This window comes from Dichotomopilus funicola (genome assembly GCF_033296635.1).
Source record: "Dichotomopilus funicola strain CBS 141.50 unplaced genomic scaffold C8A04scaffold_43, whole genome shotgun sequence".
Taxonomy (NCBI): Eukaryota; Fungi; Ascomycota; class Sordariomycetes; order Sordariales; family Chaetomiaceae; genus Dichotomopilus; species Dichotomopilus funicola.
Window position 1 is genome coordinate 110,932 of NW_026944064.1, and position 22,142 is coordinate 133,073.

Consider the following 22,142-nt stretch of genomic DNA (forward strand, 5'->3'; position numbering starts at 1 on the left):
TGGTCACAGTATCAAAGAGTACCCATTTGCTGCGGCAATGACCATCTGTTTTTTGCGACCCCAATTCTAGATAACTATCTCGAACCATCTCTAAAAGAACCCAAACCAACAGTAGTTAATTAGACCCGGAACACGTCACAACTAAGCGAAACCAGCAATACTGGCTTAATAACGTAAATACTGCTACAGAGCCAACGTGACGGAGAAACCGGGCATGTTACAAACCATACTTGACCTGATCACTGTCATGGAACTGCGGATTGCTGTAGCAAGTGAAGAGCCTTTCAACCTGTGACAGCAAGCAAATCAACCCGGCACACACCAGCTTAAACACAACACTCGAACACGGGCACCTGGGGCTACAAGACCACATTGACCGATTACCATGTATAGAAATGAGCAGCGTGACGTGACCTATGGACACCTACACCCAACTGGTCTATGCACGCCTCAACACTGAGACCATCCAAAATCCGAGAAATCCGAGATCCAACGAAACGACAGGAAAGGGGGTATATCCAGCCAGACTCTCCGCTATCACCCGCTTCCCTTCACCATATCCACAATACATACCGATCCATCACCTCGCCAGGTACAGAACGAACCATACCACGCATGACCACCCCAGAACTACACGATATATAACCATACCTTTAAATACTGACATCAGCTTAACAACCCCCCAACCTTCCCTTCCTTGCCCTCTGGTGTATGCTCCACCTCCTTATCCTCTAAACTCAACCGCTCCAACGCCTCCAGCGCAAACACATTCTGCGCCTTCTCCGCCGCCGACAACGGCGTGTCCCCAAAACAATCCATCGCATCCGTCTTCGCGCCCCCTTTCACCAATTTCTCCATCGTCGCCATCCGCGCTTTCCCGCGCTCCTCGTCGTCATCCCCGTTTTCGCGCGGTTCCCCGACGGCCTGCGCCGAGCGCATACAGCACATGTGCAGCGGGGTGAGGCAGCCGCCCGAGGTGAGCGCGATGAAACCCCTGGAAGGGTCGGCGCCGAGGGCGAGGAGCCGGTCGGCGATGGGGAAGTGGCCTAGGCGACAGGCTTCGCCGAGCGGGGTGATGGCGGTGTAGGGGATGTACATTCTGATTTCGCAGTGGATGTTGGCGCCGAGTTGGAGGAGCTGCGGGACGGTGGAGGACCAGCGGCGGTTGGCGACGGCGTAGTAGAAGGGGGTGAGATAGTTTTTGTCTTGGAGGATGTCGATGTCGGGGAGGATGCGGGCGGTGGTGTGCAGATACGTGACAAGCTCCGTTAGGCCGAACGCGGCTGCGTGGTGCAGGGCCGACGCGCCGAAGTGTATGGGTTCGGGGCTGGTTGCGTACGCGGCCACGAACCCGGGGATTTCTAGGGAGGGGAGGGGTTCCATCATGGGGCTCGCTTTGTGGGCGAGGAGCAGTTTCGCGGTAGAGGTGTGCCGGTGGCAGATGGCCGCGTGGAGCGGGGTCCAGAGCGGGTTTTGCGCATCCGGGTCCGGGCTCTCGAGCATGTTGAGCAGGCCGTATTGCTGTGTGCAGGCGCAGAATCGTTCCGAGGGCGCATCAACGAGCGCGCCGTGGCGGAGTAGCAGCTCAAGCACGTCGTCGTGACCAGAGCGGGCGGCCAGGTGGATGGCACGGTACCGGCGTGCCAGCATGCACGGCGTGGGCGTGGGCGAGCGTTCTGTTGCTGGCGTGGCATCCTCTCGCTCCGATAGATCTTCCTCGGAGGAGACGACCGAGTCCTGGTCGGATGTGCTGGCGGGTTGGGGCGATGGTGCAATCGTCGTGGCCGTACTCGACGGCGTGCTCCCTCTCTCGCCCTGGTTGTGACCATGCACCCCACCGTTGTGGGTACCGGAAGCAGCAGTGACTTGGCCTTGGGCATTCCACTCATTGCTGCTGTCTTCAACTCTTCTTGTCGCCTGCCCGTCCCCCTCACCCCCTTCACTGGGAACCACCGGCCGGTTGTTCACTTCCCACATCGCCCACGGCGTCTTCTCCCGGCCCGCCGTCGCATCTGCCCGGGCCGTGGCCGTCACAGCCTCCCACTCCCCCGTCGAGATAAATTCGACCAGCTCAGCATTCGGGTCCGCACCGGCCGCGAGGGCCATGCGCAGGGTCGACAGGATGCCGCGGTTGGCGGCCCAAGCCAGCGGGCGTGCATCATCGCATTGGGCCGCGCGCTTGTACAGATGCACGTTCGCAAGACTATACAGGTGGCGGTTGGTGAGCGCGAGCGCCGCGAGGTCTTGGACTCGGTCGAGGCCGTTGATCACGAAGACGACGAGCTCGTTTGGGAGCGCACTGAAGAGGCGCCGGGAGGAAGGCGGTGGGGCGAAGGGAGTAGACGGGGCAGACGCAGACGGGGGTGGTATTAATGTTGATGTTGGCGTTGAGACGGACGTCGAGGTTGATGCTGAACCCGATGCTGCCGGAGTCGCAGCAGGACTTGGACTGATATCCTGCGGCGCATCTCCTGTCGACGGCAGTGACGTCGATGATGCCATCATGCACACGGTGCTCCACCCCGCGGCGAGTCTGACGCGCAGTGTCTGCTGTGGAGGGGTTGTGCGATGCGAGTTGCGTGAGCTGACGCCCTGCGCCGACTCTACAGGTCTTTCGGTTCGTTGAGCGTGAGCGTAAGCTCCACGTTGTTGAAGGAGTGTTCTAGTTCTTGGTCTGGCGGGTCACACTGCGGCTGCAACTGCGGGCGCGCGGCAGCTAACTACCTTATTCGTAGGCCCAACTTTTAAGCCTGTTCGGCGCTGTTTTGGTGCTGTGCCGCGCCCAATACGGCAATTCGAGATCGCAGATGGGACGTAGTATTCATCCGATTGCCTGAATCCGTCGGGGGGGGCGTGTTCCACTTTGGAAGAATGCAGCAGCAAGAGAGAGGGGGAAAACAAATAGAAAATAAAAGAAGACGTGAGAATGGGAAGAAAGGCGAATAATTAGAGGAAACGACAACGAAGACGACAAGATAGGACATCTGCGGAAAGTGCGACGCCGAACGCTCGGGGCGGGCGAGACAACCACTGCCAAGTGCCCGTTTAGGGCCCTTCCGCTCCATTCATGGCGCTCAGCGGAACAACATCCGGCCGCTTCTGCTGTTTCTGTCTCGCATTCGCCGGCGACATCCTGCGCGGCCGTCGTGATAGAGGGCGCACTGATCTCTCTGAGGTCTGGTCGCTCGCTACTTTGCCCCAAATTTCACATTCCTGCATTTTCCCTTGGACTTCTGGGAGTGATCATCACGTCTTTCCCATGGACGACAATGGGAAGAGAGCGCGGGCCACTTCCTAACTCCGACCATCGCAGTTGGCGCATGACAAATCTGGTTTCACCTCGCAGCTCCCACCCTGCGATACCTCTTCTCCATTGATGATTCCGCCCTGCTTCGGACTGGCTTGGGACAAGCATGGCTGGCTGGCTGACGTCTTGCGATGAACAACAAGAAACCAACAGGGCTTGACAGGCGCAATGGGCTTGACAAGGGTATTTCCGTTGCCGTCGACTCAGCATCGCCAGCGAAAGCCACAAACCATCCCGCCGAAGCACAGAGTTTCCGCATCTCCCCGATACGGATACAACAGTCAAGTGTCTGCCCTTCCGACCCAAGCCTTTATCTCCGATTCCGTCTTGCACCCTGTTTCGTTGCCCAAAGCCATTGTTCAAACAACCATCATCGACCCGTTATTGTTGCCATTACCGGCATAGCTCATCTCATAGCGCCCACTATTACCACCGATCCTCCTGTCCCCATTCCCACATTTGCCTGGTCACTCGACCAGCGTCTCACGCGCACGCTCTGCTGCCGTTTTCGCCGGCCGAATGTACTGCGTGATTCGCTTCGTCAGACTGGCTTGTCGGCGCAATGTACGCTGTGGGAGCTCCCGGCCTTTCCGAGCATCCCCGAGACCCGACGTCACGACCGGTCGCGCAGTCGGTATTTCTGTGTTCGACACATCGACTGCAGCGCTACCGGTTCCGGCCGTGATATGGCCCGGCATCCGGCTAGATTGTCGGCCGTAACCACCACGACCGTCTTGGTGCTTGTCATGGCCCGGCGGTTTTTCTTCCGTGCCTCGTATGCGGGTGGTTCTATTGGAACGGGTTTGATCCGGCTGTTGGCTGACTCTTCCAGGCGTTTCCCGGACCGGCGAAGAAGCTGTGATCGGTACGGGCACCGGACGCTGCGGGTACAACCCGAGCCGCTCCGCATTTGCCGCCGTGTATCCCCGGCCCCGTTGCGGGATCCCGTGGAAGGCCAGCTTGCGTCGCTCCCGTTCTTCCGCTTCCGCCCGTGCTATGAACAACTCATAGTCCGACTGCGGCTGTTGCGTCGATGGCGACTCTCTCAACTCTGGGACTCGGCTGGGAGCCACCGCTGATTGTGGTATTGACGGATTGCTTGTTGGAATAGTTGTCTCGATCGTCGCGCCTCGGGAACGGCCTTCGGTTAACGTATGTGAGCGACTATTTGTCCCCGATTGGGAAGCTCGTGCGGTCGGCTCACTCTCGCCTTTGTCGTCGGCCTGTATTGGCACCTTTTGGGACCCGCTCGGCTTGCTCCTCGGCCAAGTCTGTGTCGTCGCAGACCGGTGCCGGGATGGATTCTGTGGTGATACGGCTAGCCGCGAAAAGTCGGCGGCAGCATGGGTCGGTTCATACACAAACCGCGGCTTGGCTTCCTCTGTGACGATTTCCAGCGTCCGCGGCGGTGATTTCTGCCATGCTCTTAATCGATCCCGGAAACTGGGCTTTTTCTTCAGTTCTGGTGTTGGCGTTGGTGGGGTTGAGGTCGGCATTGTGTGGCCAAGCTTTAGTGCAGGTGTCGTTCCTATTCCCTGCTGCAGTTGGCGCTGTGCAACGCAGCCTGCGTTCAGCTCCACGCTGTGTCTATTCCCCCACAGATCTAATGCGAGGTAAGCTTGTGTACATGAGATGGTACGGAGCTCAGCGATCGGCTTTTATCTTACGGGTCGCTCACGGGTTGTCGAAAGAGGGGATAGTGCTCTCCAAGTTCTTCCCGGCCCCCAACGTCGAGGGAAATCGTTTGCTCTCCTTGTGTTGTTTGTGGTTCACGGCATGCGATAACTATCGCCCGACGGTGACGGCTGCGCCGTTCTGGTTGGGCGAGATGGGGCTACAAATACATACCTAAACTGCTGAGGTGTGACCACCTGCCGCCAGCTCTCCGAGAGAAGCGAGAGGCATCGGGGCGGGGGCCGGTTTCAGAGCCGGACTCGCTTGGAATGCCGCTAACGGTACCTGCTGTGGTGGGTGGTGCATCCTCCCACAAACCCTGTTTCCCATGCATGTGCCGCCTTGGCTGGGAGAGGCGACGGGAGTGCCTTATTTGCAGTTCTTCTTGTGAACCACGCCCTGGAATCCGGGCCACAGGGGATCTATCCGTATTGCCTGGAACCTTACCGCTCCCTGGTGAGCCCGGTACGAAGGTGCAGGTATTGAGAAAATCACACACCCCTGCCTTCAACCCTCCGCGGGAAGATTGCCCCGTGGTCTTACATGGCTTGAACTCGGCGCCTGAGGATCTTGTCGTTTATGTACAATCCAAGACCCTGTGACCCACGCCCTGCCCACTATGTTCGCAGATGTGTGAGTGACAAACACCAGTTTTCTCGGAGCAAACGGTTGGCAGAGTCACGATGGCGTCGGATTTGTGGGCGAATGGGTGAGATGGCCCGGCTCGATAGCGGCAGATTAGTGTGGAGTGAGAACCGTTTGAGCCTAGGACGGGTGCAGATGACGCAAAGAGCCAATAAATCTCGGGATGGCTGCTGAGTGCTGACAGAGGACACCCACTAAGTTGAGTTCGGATGATGGTTCCCTGAAACGTCAGACGAGATGAAGGATGAAAGGCCCCCACGATACGCCGGAGAGCGACAGGAATTGGTGCGCTGGAGAACCTTCCGACCTCATTTCCGGCTGCATTCTCAAAATGGGCGCAGACCGAGACATGGTTGTTACACGACGGGGACAAACATGCTCGGAGGTCAGGTTGGATTTCACCACATGCCGAAGCCCACCAGTGCGCCTTCCTCCACAAAAACTTGGACGTGGAAGAGTGCTTTGCCCCTTCTTCTCGAAGCGCAGAAGTCCTCGCGGGCGGAAGGTGGGGCCCGCACAGCGGGACCCCGCTGTTTTCTCCCCCGGAAGGAACATTCCAAAAAACAAAATCATCTCATACCACTGAACCTTTTGGAAGCCAGAATTGCTTCACCTCCCTTTTATAACAAAAACACAGATGATACTGGAACACTGTCGTCGAGATAAGCTTCTGGGTAGTCATGGTGCGCACCGGCCCGGGCCAGATCAGGCAGTTCAGGTCCTGCGATCGGCGCTCGAATCTTCCAGGTTCGGCCTGGGGGGTGATGACGGGACCCGGTGTGCCGGTGTCTCGGTGTCTCGGTGTCTCGGTGTCGGCATTTGGGCACCGTGCCAGTCGGGCCGGTCCCGACCAAGCAAAGTTTGTAACGGGGCGCAATGAGAGGGACTAATCACCTTATCTTTGCGAAGTACGTTGGACCCGACGTTGAGACTAGAACGGCCATGGAGTAAATAACAAACTTTCTAGTGCACACACCCCAACGTTCTGTTTTCACGCTTTCAGCCCCCAGCCGATTTCAAGGTCGATTGTACAGTACCTATTAGGTTACAACCTTCGAGGAAATTGAGACGCGCTAGTGCATTATTCCACAACCTACATAGTACATCCCACGACGCGACGCATTCGACGAATTTCGCCAACGTGTTGCCATGTTGCTGATGTCCATGAGAACATCCTCAACATGACATCCAAGGTATCGGCTGTCCCTGAACCAGGCCCATCAATAGCTTCAGGGCACTCGATTGAACCCACAACAGGATCGTCAGAAGCCACGCATCAAAAGAACGACCCCATGTCTAGTGCGAATGCCTCACCCGAACCAATGCAAGCGACCAATTCCGCCTTGGAGGGCCTTCCTGCCGAAATACGCCGTATTATTCTTGAGGAACTCGATTACCCAAGTCTTCTCACCTTGGCTCACACATCTCCGGTCTTTTACCAGTCATACCGCTTGCACCAGACACCATTACTTCGCGCGTGCCTGCAGAAAGCTTTGGGCGTAACCATCGCTGATGCCTCGGCCGCCTATCGATCCAGTCCGGGAGTGTTCGCACAGGAGCGCAACAAGGATGAAATTACCAAGTTCCTCGCCACTGCATGGGGCGGCCCTCCTAATGAGCTTACGGAGAGTGAGGTTAGGGAGGTGTCGAGATTGCATTTCACTGTGATGGAACCCCTATTGGAACGCTTCATGACTTGGTCGTTGAACCATTTCTCGACCCTTGAGGCAACCGCTAAGCCACCGAGTATCACGGAGCGAGGGCGCATCATGCGTGCCATGTATCGCTTCTCGACAGGCTACAACTTGTTCTACGGATACAATCGCTATGATCCTTCCCCGATAGCCTTGGAGGATTTCGACATCATTAGCCTCTTCTTATTCCTGTTTGAGCCCTGGGAGGTTGAGCAGATCGTCTCTGTTGATTGCTGGGTTAGGCAAGAGCTTGATAGCTTAGAAGAAGTCTACTCTGGTGTAAGCCCGGAGTCCCCTGCGTTAGAAAACCAGGGACGTCCACAGGCCCTGGATTTACCATTCTATTTCACAGCTACTTGTTAGCCCCTCCCCCCCCTTTCTCTTCTCTCTCTCTCCCCTTAACGATACTAATTCCACAACCCTTTCAAAGCAACGAAAATGAGTGGTGGGCTAGAAACGACAACAATGTGCGTGTTCAAACTTTTGTACACTGCTTTGTTCAAAGTAGGGGGTTACGAACATCTGCTCGCTACGGTGCCGCAAAGCATTAATGGGGCAAGAGAACTTCTCCTTGGCGTCTTGACCGAGTACACACAGGAACAACGACGGATTGAGCAGCCCTCCGAGCGAGACTTGAGGGCGGAAGCCCGCGAACCGCTACCGTTCGTTGGGGATCTGGAACCGGACTCATTCGAATCCAAGCCTTCGCCCCCGCTGGGATGGACTTGGGTGTGCGAGGGCGTCTATTACAATGGCTATGGTGATCGTTTGGGAAGGGAAATGCGGCAAATCGCGTGGGTCATGTGGGACGAGGGGCGGTTCCGGAAACAGATGGCAGAATATGGTGATGAAATATAAGGGGGCTTAATCCCTAAGAGCAATTGGCCATTTGGATTTTGTTAGACAGGAGGGAGTATTCACCGCTGGCTCACCATTAGTTATTAATTCAACCGGCTCGCGATGGCCAAAAACAGCGGCAGGCCAAGTCCCTGGATAACTTACTTTTGGTACAAAGTGAAAAAAACCAAATAGAATGAACTAAAAAAAAGTGGAAACCCAAAAAGAATAAATCTAGGAAGTGAAAAAAGACAAAAAGGAGTAAATCGATCAAAATTTACCCAAGATTTGATCGAATGTTGATGGATTGGACTTGAGCTAATTATCTGGTTAAGTGTGCCGCTTTTTTTTTTGGCCACAGCGAGACCGGGTTTGATATTTCGACTCCATGTTCGGAACAGTTCGAGAATCAAACCAGAACTGGAGATTCAAGCCACTGAATCATTCTGAGAAACTTCTGGATTCCGAATATACTCCAAACCCAACACCTTTGGGCTTCGACATGATGCAACCAAATGCGGGCCTGGCGTGGACAAAACCACAGAGCCAATAGTTGTAGCGGTGAGAAGCGGATTTTGGTTACTTTTTAGCCACAGAAGGAAAGTATCACCCGGCACGCCCCTCAGCCTCTGCTGTGGTTGGCTTACGCGCACGGACAACACACGCCTAGAACCCATAATCGCCCGTAATCGCCCTGCTGGCCGCTGCAGGCCTGCATGGCGCAAATGCACTCCCCTTTGGGCCTCAAACCAGCGAAGCCGGCCATTCCAACAAAATCTTTTTGCAAGGAAAAAGAGCCGCTAAATTTTGACAATTTCGTGATGTTGTCAAGAAACACGCCGACCAGCATATGATCCTCCCCTTGTTTTTTGTGTCTTTTTTTCCGCCCCCCTGGACCGCATGCCGGCAGTCGTCGAGATCCCGGGTCGAGCGCCCCTCACCACCTTCGAAGCGGCCGTCCAGGAAGAATTTAACGTCCTCCGCCGCATCCCGCATGTGCCCGCGGTAAAAGCGCTGACGGAGCAGCTATGGCAGGACCGGGAGTCGGTCGAGGCCCTCACCAGGCTTCATCTGGGCCTACGTAAACAGGACGCCTGCACGGTGCTGGACCGACGACAATGGATCCGCGGTGCGTTCAACATTTGTGTGTTGCTCGAGGTCGCCGAGCCCTGGGGGGAGTCGAGGAAGGTGATGTTTCGCTGTGGGATGCCGCACAAGCTCGCTGAGCCCCAGTACCCCGGGACCGTGGACGAGAAGACCAGCTGCGAGGCTGGTGCGTATGTTTGGATGCAGGAGAAGTGTCCGGATGTCCGGATCCCGCATTTGTATGGGTTCGGGTTTTCGAATGAACGCCATGTAAGCTTGGGCTCAGTTTTGATGGATCTCATTGGTACCGGAGGAAGGGGGAGATTTGGAGGGCCGACATGTCGATCGGTATGATTATCGTTCACTTGTGATTATGCTAAACTATCGATTCAACTAGTACACTCATGTTCATCAGAAGTCGTTCCTGCGGCGGCTTGTCCACGGCTTCTGGCGCTGTGTCTACGGGCTACTGGGATATCCTCTCCTGTCTCAGTACACCCCCACCACAACCCAGCATACAGCCCCTGCTGCGTACATGGTGATGGAGTACATCACCCCCAGCATAGGACGAACCCTAGCGACCACGTGGGAAAAGCACCGCAAATCCCCCGGTATGAGACGGAACCTATTCAGCGGAATGGCCAGCATCATGCTATCCCTCGCCCGCATCCCGCAACCGCGGATCGGATCCTTCCAGTTCCACCACGACGGCACCATCAGCCTAACCAACCGGCCCTTCTTTTGTTCCACCGCCATCCTCGAAAACGACGGCGCCCCGCGGACCATCGAACCCAGCCACACCTACACCTGCACCGAACCCTTCGTCTCCGACGCCATCACCTTCCACGACCAGCGCTTCCTGCACGACCCCAACGCCGCCGAGAGCGAACCCGACTGCCGCGCCCAAATGACCGTCAAGACCCTCCTCCGCGCCTTCTCCCATCGGTACATCTCCCGCGAGCACCGCCAGGGCCCGTTTCTCCTCCAGCTCACCGACCTCCACGCCAGCAACATCTTCGTCGACGACGACTGGAACGTCACTTGCCTCATCGACCTGGAATGGATGTGCGCCTTACCGCCCGAGGCGCTCGATGTCCCCTACTGGCTCACCAGCCGCGGCATCGACGAGATCGAGGACGAGGCGTACGAGGAGTTCAGCAAAGTGCGGGAGGAGTTCATGGATGCGCTGCGGGAGCAGGAAGTGGAAAATGGACTGTGGGAGAAGGGGCCAGGGCAGGGCCATGATCTCAGCGTGCCGCAGATTATGCAGAAGTCGTGGGAGTCCAAGGGAACGTGGTTCTGGCATTGTGTGACGTCGGTTAACGCGATGTATGTTTTGTTGGAGAGTCATCTTTGCCGGCCCGGGTCGTTGCCGAGGGCGGCGGAGAAGGTGATTTCGCAGTTTTATTGTGAGGATCCGGATGGGTTGGTGAAGAGGAAGATGGAGGATAAGAAGGCGTATAATGCGCAACTTAAGCTTGCTTTTGCGTGAGCAGTGGATGACTGGGCTAGTCTCGGTCATGCAAGTGATGTTGGTATGAATTATGAATTTAGACATCTACATCCATTTCAGATCTGATCAGCAGGCATATCGTCCAATTTAGAAATCCTCCAACTTGTACACCTCGTATGCCGGTTCCTCGTACGGATGAGCCCTATTGTCACCGTTAGCTCTTCAACCAAAACATCAAATCGGAAAACCGCCAGAAGTTAACCTAACAAGCAACATTCATGGCAAGAAAAGAAGAAAGAAAACAAACCTCTTCAAACCCCCAACAGCCCCCCTCACCACCTCCTCCCCAACGCATAAAATCTCCACCCTCGCCTCCTGCACCTCCTCCAGCGTGCCTGGCGTACCAATATGCGGATTGGCCGTCGCGCCGGGCCGGAACTGGCCCGTACCGAATGATGTGAAGCACACTTCGGTGTAGTTGCCGGAACCGGGATACCGGCCGGCGCCGGCGGCGAAGATGGCTGTTTTGCAGGCTTCGAGGGCGGAGGGGGGGACGAAGAAGATGAGTTTGTATTTTGTTGGGGTGGGGGTTGTCATGGTTGTTGCCCGTGGTGGGTTCTAGGGGGGATGAGGGCGGGGTTGTGATGATTTGGGTTCGAGGTTGCGTGGTACGGTTGAAGGGTCGGGCGGGTTGGTGTTTTCGGTGATAATTAGTGTATGCCTGTTGTTCTATGTCCTCACCCTCACGGATGTAGTGCAAGTTTCGGGATTGACAAACTTGTTGAGTGGATTCCGGGAGTGCGCCGAGGGCTGGGCGGAGCAACGGAACTCCAGACCCCGCAGTATGTACTACGCACGTTAATTAGGTACATGTCTACTAACACGTATGTTACGGACGGCCGTCTCCAATCGAGGATGATATTTTCCGTGAGCATGGAACGGCGATCGACGGCTGGGTAGGAATTTGAGCTCGAGTCTAGCCTCGAGATTTTTCAACGCCACGCCCTGTCATTTTTTTTTTTTATCAGAAAGGGGAGAATCACAGGAGAAGCTGCGCCAATACCTGTGCTTCACTGTAACTAATATTGCAACACCAATAATCCTCGGAATCAAGCGTATGAACGGCCTTGACTTAAGATGTTAAAACCAGCGTTTAGTGGGATAGTGTGTTGTCCTACCAAAAGCTAGGCATTATGTTGAGCCGGGAACTGATATGATGATAACTATCTGCCATTGAACTCACTAACTAAGTGGAATTCCAAAAAAGGAATGTCCCTTGATCTCTAATTATCATCCCTTGGTAGACTGGCCAGACCTCAATAGAGATATTGGGAGCATTGCTGGGGGCCGGCGTACCTAGGTACTTAGCAAGTAATTACTTCCTTGTCCCATTTGTCCAATGAACCGTTGCGATCCGAGACCAGCTAGAGAGACCTTCGAATCTTTTATTGCTATCGCCCGCTATTTAGGGAGAGCGGTGAAGTTGAGGAATAGGGCTGAGGCGCCTGGGCCTGGCTCCCCTGTTTTCAACCAATGCTGCCTCTGTACCCATGTGATTCCGTGTCACTTCCCCGTCAAGGCTCAGAGGCTGCCGCGACACACCGCGTGAACGCCCAACACAAATCTCATCAACACAAAAAAGAATGGCAGAACCATCGCTGCCACGCGGCCCTGCCATCGATGTCTGGCTTTCGGGCATGCCAGATCTGCCACAAGTCGTGGAGGACAATCCCCCGTTTCTGTCCTCGGAGAGCGGGAGGAGTCCGTCTCCTGACCGCGAAGAATCCCACCAACCTGCTAGCCTCATACACCGGCTCCAGCACCTCGATAAGCCCGTCCTGCACCTCCCCCTTTTGGGCGGCCGAGAAGGCGCCCAGCAGCTCCCTGAGGATGTGCGACAACTGGAATGTGACATTTTGGAGGTCTCGAGATACAGCAAGGGCATCTATCCCGCCGAGATACGCTCGGAGATTGAAGCCCTTTCGGGGTGTCTCCCACCCCCGGATTTTGCTTACCGGAACGAGGAAGAAACGAGGGAAGAGAAGCAGAAAAAGGACGACGACGAAGGACCCCGGTCTTTTGGCTGGTTACGTCTTTCGCGTCTGTTGTTTACGGACAGGCCAGAGGCCTCGCTCCGGACCCGATACGCGCTTTCCGAGCTCGACAAGATCCGGGACCTCGGGCGCATTGCAAGAGAGTGCCGTCGCCTCGAGCGCTGCGAGGCGGCGTGGAACGCAGAGCTCCACGGGCCGCTGCTGAAGCTCGCCCTGTCGAGACAGGGGCGGTCTGGGTCTGTTACCTACGAGAACGCGACATCGGCCAGAATCCTATCTTGCTTCCGCCCGACTTTTGTCACTGGTGACCTGTGGGATTTATCCGGGCGCGAAGAGGTGGACTATGTGATTGCGCCTCGCATCAGCCCGGAAGTCGACGCGGCCATCGAGGAGCGGCTGCTCAAGGCGTACATGCTGGCCGAGCCCACTGCCGGCGCGCAGGCCCAGGACCAGCTGCATGTGAACCAGACGGGTTATCCGCCTCTCGCGCGGTCTCCGACGGCGATTTCGATCGCGGTCACGGTGGGCTCGGCCGATACCGAAATGACCCGCCTGCAACTGGGGATCTGGACGGCGGCGTGGCACAAGCGTATGGAGATGCTCGGCGTGGGCGGTGGCAAGCAAGGCCCCCCGCTTCCCACACTACCCCTCATCTTCGTTTACCAACACCACTGGTCACTCTACTTTGCCGTCGACCGTTTGGACAGGATTGAGATTTGCGGCCCTACCGAGATTGGTTCGAGCAGTAATTCCTTAGACATTTATCGGCTGGTTGCTGTGCTCGAAACGCTTGGTGGTTGGGTCGATACCGTTTTTCGCAACTGGGTTACCGATACCTTCAGTCCCCATCCCGGTGTCACTGTGGACGCAGACGCAGATGTAGATGTTACCTAGCCTTGTTAGCAACGCATAGCTGGAAGCTGGCTGGTCGCTGGATTAGTATGTTGGGACCAATTTACTTCTGATCATGGCTCTCTGGGACGTTGCGTTGTGAGAGGGATTTGCTGCACGTGGCGATCATTAATTAGATATCCTCCCGAACCCCCACAACCCCATCCCTTTCAAGGTAACAGCATATTCTTGTACCCTAAAGTTGCCCTTAGCAATTTCCATGATTGTGCGTGATCTCGAGCCGCTCCTGAGCTAGGGTGAGCTATGGGTGAGCTTAGCCTGTGCAGCCGTGTGGCCCAATTTTGGTGTCTCGACTAAAGTGCCTATCTGGAGCTTCCGGTGCATTGCTTGATTTTGAAACCATATTGTACAAGGTGCAGCCACATCAGTGATGGTGTTGGTCGCTAAATAGGATTCTACTGCCGTCTAGACGTTTGATTGAAGTTAGTGAAGTGCAGTAGGGAAAGTTACGGATATAAAAAGGCCTTTGACTCCAGCCCAGTCGGTTTCCGCCGCACTATAGCTCGTTGCCCTGTCTGTCATGAAAATGCCCTCTCGACAGTCGGGCTGGAACGGGCACATTAACTGTTACGCCAAAGTAGGTCGGTGGTGAAACCAAAAGAGATGAGCTTTCCTATACATTGGGTGGGCGGCGGGCTATGGTGGTAAAGAAAAAATTCACAAGTTACTTAATCCAAAGCCCAGATCTAAGCCTTAGGGAAAGTAGTAAGAGAGATTCAGTCCCGATAAAGGAGCTTAGTGCCGTAACAAAAGTAAAAAAGTATTATGCTGCTCAGTAAGTCATTACAGCACCCTTCCACGAGATATGTCCGAGTGCAGACGCATCGGGTCATCAATGTCGGCGCCAATATTTGCATTCTCACTCTGACCCTACGAAACCCTGAGGATCTTGAGTTGCGGGTTGATGGTGGTGTCGTGCGTGTCGACAAAGATGTAGTGTGCGCCGTGCCACCCTGACATGTTCTGTTTCTGGCTCGCTGGATCCTTGTTGAAACGGAGGCAATGGACAGAGGTCCATGACCAAGTTGGAATGCCCGGCACACGCCGTGCCTCGTCGGGATTCTGGGACGGCGTATCTCTGCCTGTTGCGTACTGCGCCTAGAGCAGCAGGTTTTATCTTTGTGCACCTCCCCCGCACCGTGTGAGAAACTCTGCCTCGCACCTCTCATCACCAAAACTCACTGTTGCACCGTGTGAGAAACTTTGGTTCGCACTTGCTTGTTAGAGAACTACAAAAAGGCAGCGAGCAAGCAATCAGTGAGTTTTCCACTGCTTCCAATCTCTCCTCCATCACACCATTCCCAACATTCCATCACCAGCAACCAGTCATCCCAGATGATGGCTGCGTGCGCTTCTTCTCCCGTTACCATGGCTTCGCTCGCGTCTGAGTCCGAGTCCGAGTCCGAGTCTTGCATTAACATTATTTCAGTTGACGGCTACTCGATCGACGAGATCGTCCAGCACATCGTCGATGCCCGGCGCGACCGCACCGAGTCAATCCTCAGCCTGCACTGGCCGGCCGACGCTCCGGGGGACTTATGCGGGCGTATCGATAAGAAGCTAGTCAAGCTCGACCAGATCAAGATCCGGCGGTTTGAGTACGACTACCAGTCCGGCATCGCTTACATCGATATCATGACAGAAACAAGCCTCCATTTCCAGATGCTAGTGGGCACGAGTAACTACGCTGAACTCAGTCTTGCGCGCTTTGTGGCAACGATTCCCGACGACGCGCTTCGCCAGCGCATTGTAGGCGAGATCCTCAACTTCGGCACAGCTAGTATCGAAAAGAAAGCGAAGATCCTCAAGCAAGGCGAATTTGCCTTCAGCTCCGTCAAGAACAAGCTTCCTTCGCTGGTGGGCGAGGTCTCGTAGAGCGAGCCTCGCAAACACGTGGAGAGAAAGGTGTGCCAGTATATTAAGTGCGGTGAGGGAGACATCCAGGCCGCCATTGTCCTCGATGTACAGTATCGAAAGGAAAACCGGGCTAAGGTCGCCTTGTGCGTCGCGGACGGCACCGCTGCTGGCACTTGGGTTCGCTATTTCGACACCATCTACGACGAAAAGCTCGTCGAGCAGCCTGAGGGCGAGGTTGGTCTGTACCTATCTGACTTTATCGGTCCTACCAACTTGCCTGTTTCCTTCTGTCGCCCTTCGGCCGCCGAGACTGCTGCAGGTATACAACGGTTTGTTTCCTAACTCTTTTTAGTTTATTTATTTCTTTTATTTTCATTTTTTACAAAAACTGACACCTCACAGCAATCCTCAGGTCCGCCTTACGTATGAACAACTCCGGAAAATCTTCCTCAAGGCCCGCGCCATTTACCAAGGAAGATACGAGCCGCGTAATGGTGAGGAAGAGGAGGACAACATATATACCATAATCCAAAGTGCTAAACGGGAGCGTGAACAGGAGCGGGAGCGATCTAAGCAGGAGTTGGAGCAGGAGAGGGAGCGATTTAAGCAGGAGTTGGAGCAGGAGAGGGAGCGATCTAAGCAGGAGTTGGAGCAGGAGAGGGGGCGATCTAAGCAGGCGTTGGAGCAGGAGCGGGAGCTGAAGCAGCGAATTGCCATGCTGCAGGCGCAGGTGCTTCAGCTCCAGAGACAGGTCTAGATGATGGGGAGATGGAGATTGCCCCTCGGTATTTTCAAGATATTGTAGAACGAGTTTACTCATCATCGACAATCCGGAAGCACAATTTTCTGTGACGACCTGTCCGCTAACTTTGGTCGACCTAGACACTTGCTGTGCTTTTCCAGCACCGCATTGCCAGCCCGGTAAAAAAAATCTACCTTTAGAACAATATCTGTCTCCTGTCTCTGCGGCGGTTGTAATAACACCTGAAATGGGATAACTACAGGCCTGGCCCACAACTGCCACCACCAAAAATTCCCCTCACGCCCAATAAAACACCAGCATCAAAAACAAATCCCGCGATAACGAAGAGATGTCGCATACAAGACGCATTCACTCGACCACCTCAACCTCCTGCTTTTTTCTCTTTTCTTGTTCAAGATTCAAGATGGCCAAGAAACAAAGCGCCCCGGCGCTCCTGCAAGCAGAACTTCTGCCAACCGAAGAAGAGCAAGTTCCGCAACAGGTAAAGTAACTGATAAACCGATAATTACCAGGCAAGAAAGATGACCTGAACTCGATTAATCATGCAGACAAAGCAGAACCGACACCAAGACGACAATTGTACAGATCCTAGGTCCTAGAAGTCCTTTATTGTCACAAGGAAAGCGGCATTAGTTGGCCGTGAGATAAGATCATTGTGTTTCGTCATATTTATTATCATGTCTTGGTTATCTTCCTCCTCCCAACGCACTTCTACTTATTCCCCCGCCTTGTGCAGTCAGTTAGCCCAACCTGTGGACACTCACAACCCGACAACTGACGTTTCTCTCGTCGGTGTCTCCTTAAATACGACGCTTAACCAAGCCCCGAGCTGGTCATTACTTTGCACGCCTGGCTACTGCATCTCCCGTTAACTATATAAACCCCGCGAGATCCCGTCACACCTGAAACAAAAGCAAACCTGGCCGGATACTCGACAGGTTAAACGTATGGAATCTCCGATCGGTAGGTGGCGGGAAGGCTTCCGCTTCCATTAGCCACATACCAATGGCCGTACAGGGGAGTTTCTCCATTTCCAGAAACACTTCCATCTCTTCTGGCGAGTCGGCAGAATACATGGAACCCGGGGGGCTATCTTGGAGGGAGTACGGATAATTCGCCCGCTGCTTCTCCCACTGCGTAACCTCGTCTCGGAAGTGCTGCCTCAGCTCGTCCCTTGACCACACGGCCTCGCGTTCGGCTGCCCGCTCTTGTATTTTGTAATCCCCGTCCAGATCTATCGTTGGTGGTACCACCGGTGGCCAAGTGTTGGGGACGGTTGGCCATTTCTGGGTGGGGCAGATATAAACGCGACACCCACCGTGACCGCCATCGTCATCACTTTCTCGACTGGCAGCGGCGGTTTGCTGCTGATTTTCCGTGGGCACGCCAGAATCAAACAAAAAGAAAACCCGCTCCAGGTCCCGCCAGCCTTGCAACATGGTCCGCGGATCCTCGCACAGCGGCACCTGGCGAAGATCCAATGCCACGCCGGGCCGAGGGTCTGCCGGAAACCATTGAAACCCCCCCGCAACATGGCCCCGTCGGCGGAGGGGGAAACTCTGGGCAAAGTGAGTGCGCCATCCGCTGCTGAAGGGGTTTGGGCCCATGCCGCGTGCGGAATACCGGAAGTCGACGATGTAGAACAAAGTGTGGAGCTTGTGGCGGAGGATGGCAGCGAAGGAAGCCGCTGCGGTGGGGTGGTGGAGCTTGTCGGGGGTTAGCCAGGTCTTCCCTTTGAAGTAGTCGAGGAATTGGTGAAGGATTTCGTTGCCTAGGGCGAGGCGGGTGATTCTAGGTAGACATTGAGCGGTTAGAATTTTACGGAGGAGATAGTATCGGACAGAGAGAACAAAGCCTGGGGTGGGAGACAAAAACAAGAGTGGAAGGGAATTACCCATGGTCTTTGTGATCATACGCTCGGACGTCATGCAGAAAGTCGGCGAGGAGAAATGTGTCGTCTCGCATGTAATCACCCCCCACGGGATGTTTCTTATATCGGGGTCGGGCATATACGACGTCATATTCTGAGTTGAGGTACAGAACCTGCCCCGTACTTAACGGCAAGTGGATGTGGTAGAAGTTGAGCGCGGCGGCCCTCGCCTCATGACTGACGCGAAGGAGTGGGGTGAGCGACAATGCGTAGGACTCACGGCCTCGCAGCCGGCGGGTGTAGTTCTTGTCGCTGATGATTCTGCCGAGATGGTTGCGGTTGGTGTACCGGGGGATGTTGTTGCGGGCGATGGTTAGGAGATCGACTTCGATCATGCGATGCTGTTGGAGGGAAAGCTTCCAGATGTGTAGACGCAGTTCCGTTGGAAGGCGGGAGAATGGCGCCCAGGTAGACGGGGACGGGGAGAAGGTGGATTCGGATTGGCGATCAAAATACACGTCGTTGAATAGTAGTGGCGTCGGGTCCAGGTTGGTTCTCACATCCTCGTCTGCGTTGGCCGGATTTGTAGTTAAGGAGGACATGATGATGGGGTTGGCAAGGGGTAAAGAAAGGGACAAAAGAGTCGGAGCCAAGACCTGGGTCAAGTTGTTAGCATGTCACTTTGTGTTGGATAATATTTTCTGCCTGGTGCGTGATGTTTTACTTGCTGGCTAGGGAGAAGAGGGGAGGTCGAATTTACATCACCTGACCATGCATGGTGCATGAACTCGGGCCAACTGCAGAAATGCGCCGAATCGGGTATGGCCGTGATGCTGCAATTACTGAGGCAAACTGTGGCCATTTGCGACCTCGAAGCCAAGGAATTGCGGCCATGTGGCCCCTAAATCGCAGTCGGTACCCCCACGGGCTTCTGAACATTAAGCCATCCATCAGTGACGTTGAGATTCCAAGTGTTGATGTGAACGTAAAGCTGTGGGCCGATTATTTGTCCCATCGAACGTCCGTTAAAACAACTCCGGAGACGATACAAAACGGGCGATGGCCTAGGATTCCGGGTATTACTGATAAGCCGTTTAAATGAAAATAAAAGGAAAACACAAAAAGCTCACCGCCCACATCCCCTTTCTCGAAGGAAGGTGGAGTGGACGGCTACGAAAACCCACGGGAGGGTTTTACTTGTGACCGGCCCGGGAGTTGAACCCGGGCCGCGGTATAACGGGCAAGCTTGGTGGCTGCCCGCGCTCCCCCAAATGCGCCATCCGCAAGGTCAAGCATTTGCCGAATGGGGGAGCTTTTGGAAGGAATAGCCCAAGGGCGGGTTATAAAGGCCCGGGGAAGGAGCTAAGGCCGCCGCGGAAAGAGGGATTGCAATGAGAGGTTGCCGTGGGCCGGAACGCTGTTACTGTCTGGCTAATTGTATGGCGACTAGGTCTTCAGTTCTTCAACTTGACGCACCTTTCAAGTTACCATAATCGAAATAGCGGCAAATCACTACGCAACGCTGTTTCAAACAGACAGCCAAATTTACCTCGTCCATCCATGGTATTCGAAGCATCTATGTCTTCTCCCGTTTATACATGAACTGTAGGTACATCAAGCTCCTACTTGACGGCAACACTGACAAAAAAAGGAACAGCAAAGGAATAAGCAGCCAACGAGTAACCTGGAATGCAACATGAGAAACCTACAATATAAGAAAAACAGAGATCCCAATACTACACCTCAATCGCAGACCCCGCACTGTCCCGTAATACCGGGTTGACAACCTTCTCATCCCACTTAAACACAAAGTCCTCACCCAACTCCTTCTTGCACGCCGTGGTGACCGCCTCCCACACATTCTTAAACACGCCAAAGTTCGCCGGGTTCTCCTCATCATTCTCCCCGCCCTGAAACACGCCCGTCCGCACCAGGCACGTGTTCCACCCGTACATATTCCCGCCCACAATATCAGACGCCGGGTTGTCACCGATCATGTACACATTCTGCGGCACCCGCTCCTCCCCGTGCAGCTCCTCCATCCACGACGCAATCACCTCGTCCGCATACTTATACGTCGCCAGCTCCGGCTTGCCGTACACCACACGCTCCAACTCCACCCCCGTCAGCGCTTTGTACATGGCCTCCAAGCCGATGCGGAACGCTCCCTGGCTCATACGCGGGATGGGGTGCTCTGTCGGGCACAGCAGATCACCCTGGGAGAAGTAGATCGGGATGCGCTGGGACACCGGATCAGCAGCGATGGTGCCGAACCGCCCGTTCTCGGACCGCAGCAGGTCCACGATGATTTGCATGTCCGTCGCGTAGTCGCGCGAGTCTGAGAACACGAGGATTGCGTCGATCTGGGTCTTGGTGAAATCCCGCGGGCGCGAGGATGCGCGCTCCTCGTCGGTGAACACCCGGTAAGGTGCGATCGACGGGTCCCATGCCACGATGTCGTTTGGCACGATGATGTCTTCGAAGCCGTACTGCTCGGCGACGTCACGACAGCGGTAACCCTCACCACCCACAACTAGCACGGTCTTGTAGTACTCCGCCAGGGCGCGCATGGGCGTGTGGCTCTGGATGAACTGATCCGTGTCGATGTGGTTGCCCAAGATGCGGGTGAGCTGCTCGGTGCGAGCGAGTTCCGGCTTGCCGGAGCCGTTGGTCAAGAAGATGTGCGGGATCTTGATCCCCAGTTGGTTATCTCCGTTGAGCATGTTCAGAGTTTGCTGGCCCTGCGGGATCAACCGGTCGCCGTGAACCAGCACGCCGTCAATGTCAAACACAAACGCCATGTTCTTGGCCGCCTTGACTTTATCCGCCAGCACATCCTGCACCTGCGACGCGAGGATATCCCGCTGCGTCAGGCCCGTCCCCCCGACTGCTTTACTTCCTGACCCTGTGGAACCCTTCTTCTTAGCCGCGGCCTCCAGCGCTCCCTGCACCTCCTCGGCGGGGTAGGTCACGCTGCTGAGACGGCTCTGCCGCTTGCTCTTGGGGATGGGCAGGGCGGCGCCGAACGAGTTGCGGGACACGCGACGTTCCTTGGTCGACGGCAAGGATGAGAGGTGGTGCATGAACTGCGAGACCTCGGCTTCCGGGGACCGCAGCGCGGGCACCTCGATGGTGTTGTGCGAGCCGGAGCCGGAAGTGGCATGGCTTGGGGAGCTCGGGATGGCGAGGTTGTGCTCGAGGTTTAGCGTCATGCTGGGGTTGCGGCGGCTGCTGCTTGGGGATTGGGATTGGCTTTGTTTGGCCGAGGAGGCCTGGCTGGCGGTGGTTGATGGGCTAGGACCATCTTTGTTCTTGGGGAGGATGGGGAAGTCCTTGGGGTGGGTGGTCTTCTCCGGTGAGTCTGGGGGCGTGTGCATTGTGTGTTTCTTGGGGGACGAGCCGAAGTCGACCTCCTTGAAGCCGGGCTGGGACATGGTGAAGATGTGTCGAAGTCTAAAGTCTGGTCTAAAGCGATCCAACAAGATGAAGAAAGGAGAGAACGTTGGGAAACTCGAGGAATCTGAGCATAGAGGGTATTGGGTATCAAGATGAGTGAGATAAGCAAGCAAGAACGACTCGCAACCACATCTTGAGACGAAGCCTTTCTTATATGCCACACCAACAAAATCCCCAGGCTTCCCCCTCGCCTCAAGCATGGAACTTCCCAATCCACCTCGCCCTCCTCAAACCCTCGGAACAACACGCTTGGAACACACACAACGAATCCATCGGTGAAGCCGTCCTGTCCATGTTCCCTCCCGCGTCCCAACCCGCGTCGCTCGGAGGCCGCTCAGCTCCAGTCGTTTCGCATGACTGAGGTCCTCCTGCTTTCGTTTTCGCCTATCAGCCCAAGGGCGGTGTCAGATAATGGCCCAAGATATCCACCCCTGGGCCCCAGTATGACGCCAGTATGGGGTGGCGGTTGAGAAATTTCCACAGGGGTCCTCGAGGGAATGGAGACGCATGTGTGCCGGCGAGCCGTACGAGGTA

At 55.3% G+C, this 22,142-nt stretch overlaps 9 protein-coding genes and 1 non-coding gene across 10 annotated transcripts; 4 read left to right on the forward strand and 6 right to left on the reverse strand.

The window, feature by feature from the left end:
- Window positions 1-666: 666 nt before the first annotated feature.
- Window positions 667-2,502, reverse strand: C8A04DRAFT_38196 (ankyrin repeat-containing domain protein; the record flags this gene model as incomplete). Its single annotated transcript, XM_062784154.1, has 3 exons — window positions 667-1,884; window positions 1,954-2,299; window positions 2,489-2,502. 3 exons carry the CDS (start codon window positions 2,500-2,502, stop codon window positions 667-669), a joined length of 1,578 nt encoding a protein of 525 aa, XP_062635913.1.
- A 1,272-nt stretch (window positions 2,503-3,774) lies between these two features.
- Window positions 3,775-4,803, reverse strand: C8A04DRAFT_13126 (uncharacterized protein; the record flags this gene model as incomplete). Its single annotated transcript, XM_062777594.1, has 1 exon — window positions 3,775-4,803. The coding sequence occupies one exon, from the start codon at window positions 4,801-4,803 to the stop codon at window positions 3,775-3,777; it is 1,029 nt and encodes a 342-aa protein (XP_062635914.1).
- Window positions 4,804-6,807: 2,004 nt separating this feature from the next.
- Window positions 6,808-8,178, forward strand: C8A04DRAFT_29821 (uncharacterized protein; the record flags this gene model as incomplete). Its single annotated transcript, XM_062781142.1, has 2 exons — window positions 6,808-7,599; window positions 7,918-8,178. The coding sequence occupies 2 exons, from the start codon at window positions 6,808-6,810 to the stop codon at window positions 8,176-8,178; spliced, it is 1,053 nt and encodes a 350-aa protein (XP_062635915.1).
- An 879-nt stretch (window positions 8,179-9,057) lies between these two features.
- C8A04DRAFT_13110 (uncharacterized protein) lies at window positions 9,058-10,735 on the forward strand (the record flags this gene model as incomplete). Its single annotated transcript, XM_062777584.1, has 2 exons — window positions 9,058-9,513; window positions 9,641-10,735. 2 exons carry the CDS (start codon window positions 9,058-9,060, stop codon window positions 10,733-10,735), a joined length of 1,551 nt encoding a protein of 516 aa, XP_062635916.1.
- A 108-nt stretch (window positions 10,736-10,843) lies between these two features.
- C8A04DRAFT_13117 (GTP cyclohydrolase 1 type 2/Nif3) lies at window positions 10,844-11,293 on the reverse strand (the record flags this gene model as incomplete). The annotated part of the gene is made up of 2 exons (XM_062777590.1): window positions 10,844-10,898; window positions 11,004-11,293. The coding sequence occupies 2 exons, from the start codon at window positions 11,291-11,293 to the stop codon at window positions 10,844-10,846; spliced, it is 345 nt and encodes a 114-aa protein (XP_062635917.1).
- Window positions 11,294-12,339: 1,046 nt separating this feature from the next.
- Window positions 12,340-13,644, forward strand: C8A04DRAFT_29824 (uncharacterized protein; the record flags this gene model as incomplete). The annotated part of the gene is made up of 1 exon (XM_062781143.1): window positions 12,340-13,644. One exon carries the CDS (start codon window positions 12,340-12,342, stop codon window positions 13,642-13,644), a length of 1,305 nt encoding a protein of 434 aa, XP_062635918.1.
- Window positions 13,645-15,030: 1,386 nt separating this feature from the next.
- Window positions 15,031-16,276, forward strand: C8A04DRAFT_38200 (uncharacterized protein; the record flags this gene model as incomplete). Its single annotated transcript, XM_062784155.1, has 3 exons — window positions 15,031-15,519; window positions 15,562-15,848; window positions 15,922-16,276. 3 exons carry the CDS (start codon window positions 15,031-15,033, stop codon window positions 16,274-16,276), a joined length of 1,131 nt encoding a protein of 376 aa, XP_062635919.1.
- Window positions 16,277-17,178: 902 nt separating this feature from the next.
- Window positions 17,179-18,754, reverse strand: C8A04DRAFT_13114 (uncharacterized protein; the record flags this gene model as incomplete). The annotated part of the gene is made up of 2 exons (XM_062777587.1): window positions 17,179-18,073; window positions 18,177-18,754. 2 exons carry the CDS (start codon window positions 18,752-18,754, stop codon window positions 17,179-17,181), a joined length of 1,473 nt encoding a protein of 490 aa, XP_062635920.1.
- A 598-nt stretch (window positions 18,755-19,352) lies between these two features.
- C8A04DRAFT_t99 lies at window positions 19,353-19,442 on the reverse strand. The gene has a single exon. It is a non-coding gene; the product is annotated as a tRNA-Val (tRNA).
- Window positions 19,443-19,888: 446 nt separating this feature from the next.
- C8A04DRAFT_13112 (HAD-like domain-containing protein) lies at window positions 19,889-21,586 on the reverse strand (the record flags this gene model as incomplete). Its single annotated transcript, XM_062777586.1, has 2 exons — window positions 19,889-21,070; window positions 21,104-21,586. The coding sequence occupies 2 exons, from the start codon at window positions 21,584-21,586 to the stop codon at window positions 19,889-19,891; spliced, it is 1,665 nt and encodes a 554-aa protein (XP_062635921.1).
- Window positions 21,587-22,142: the final 556 nt, after the last annotated feature.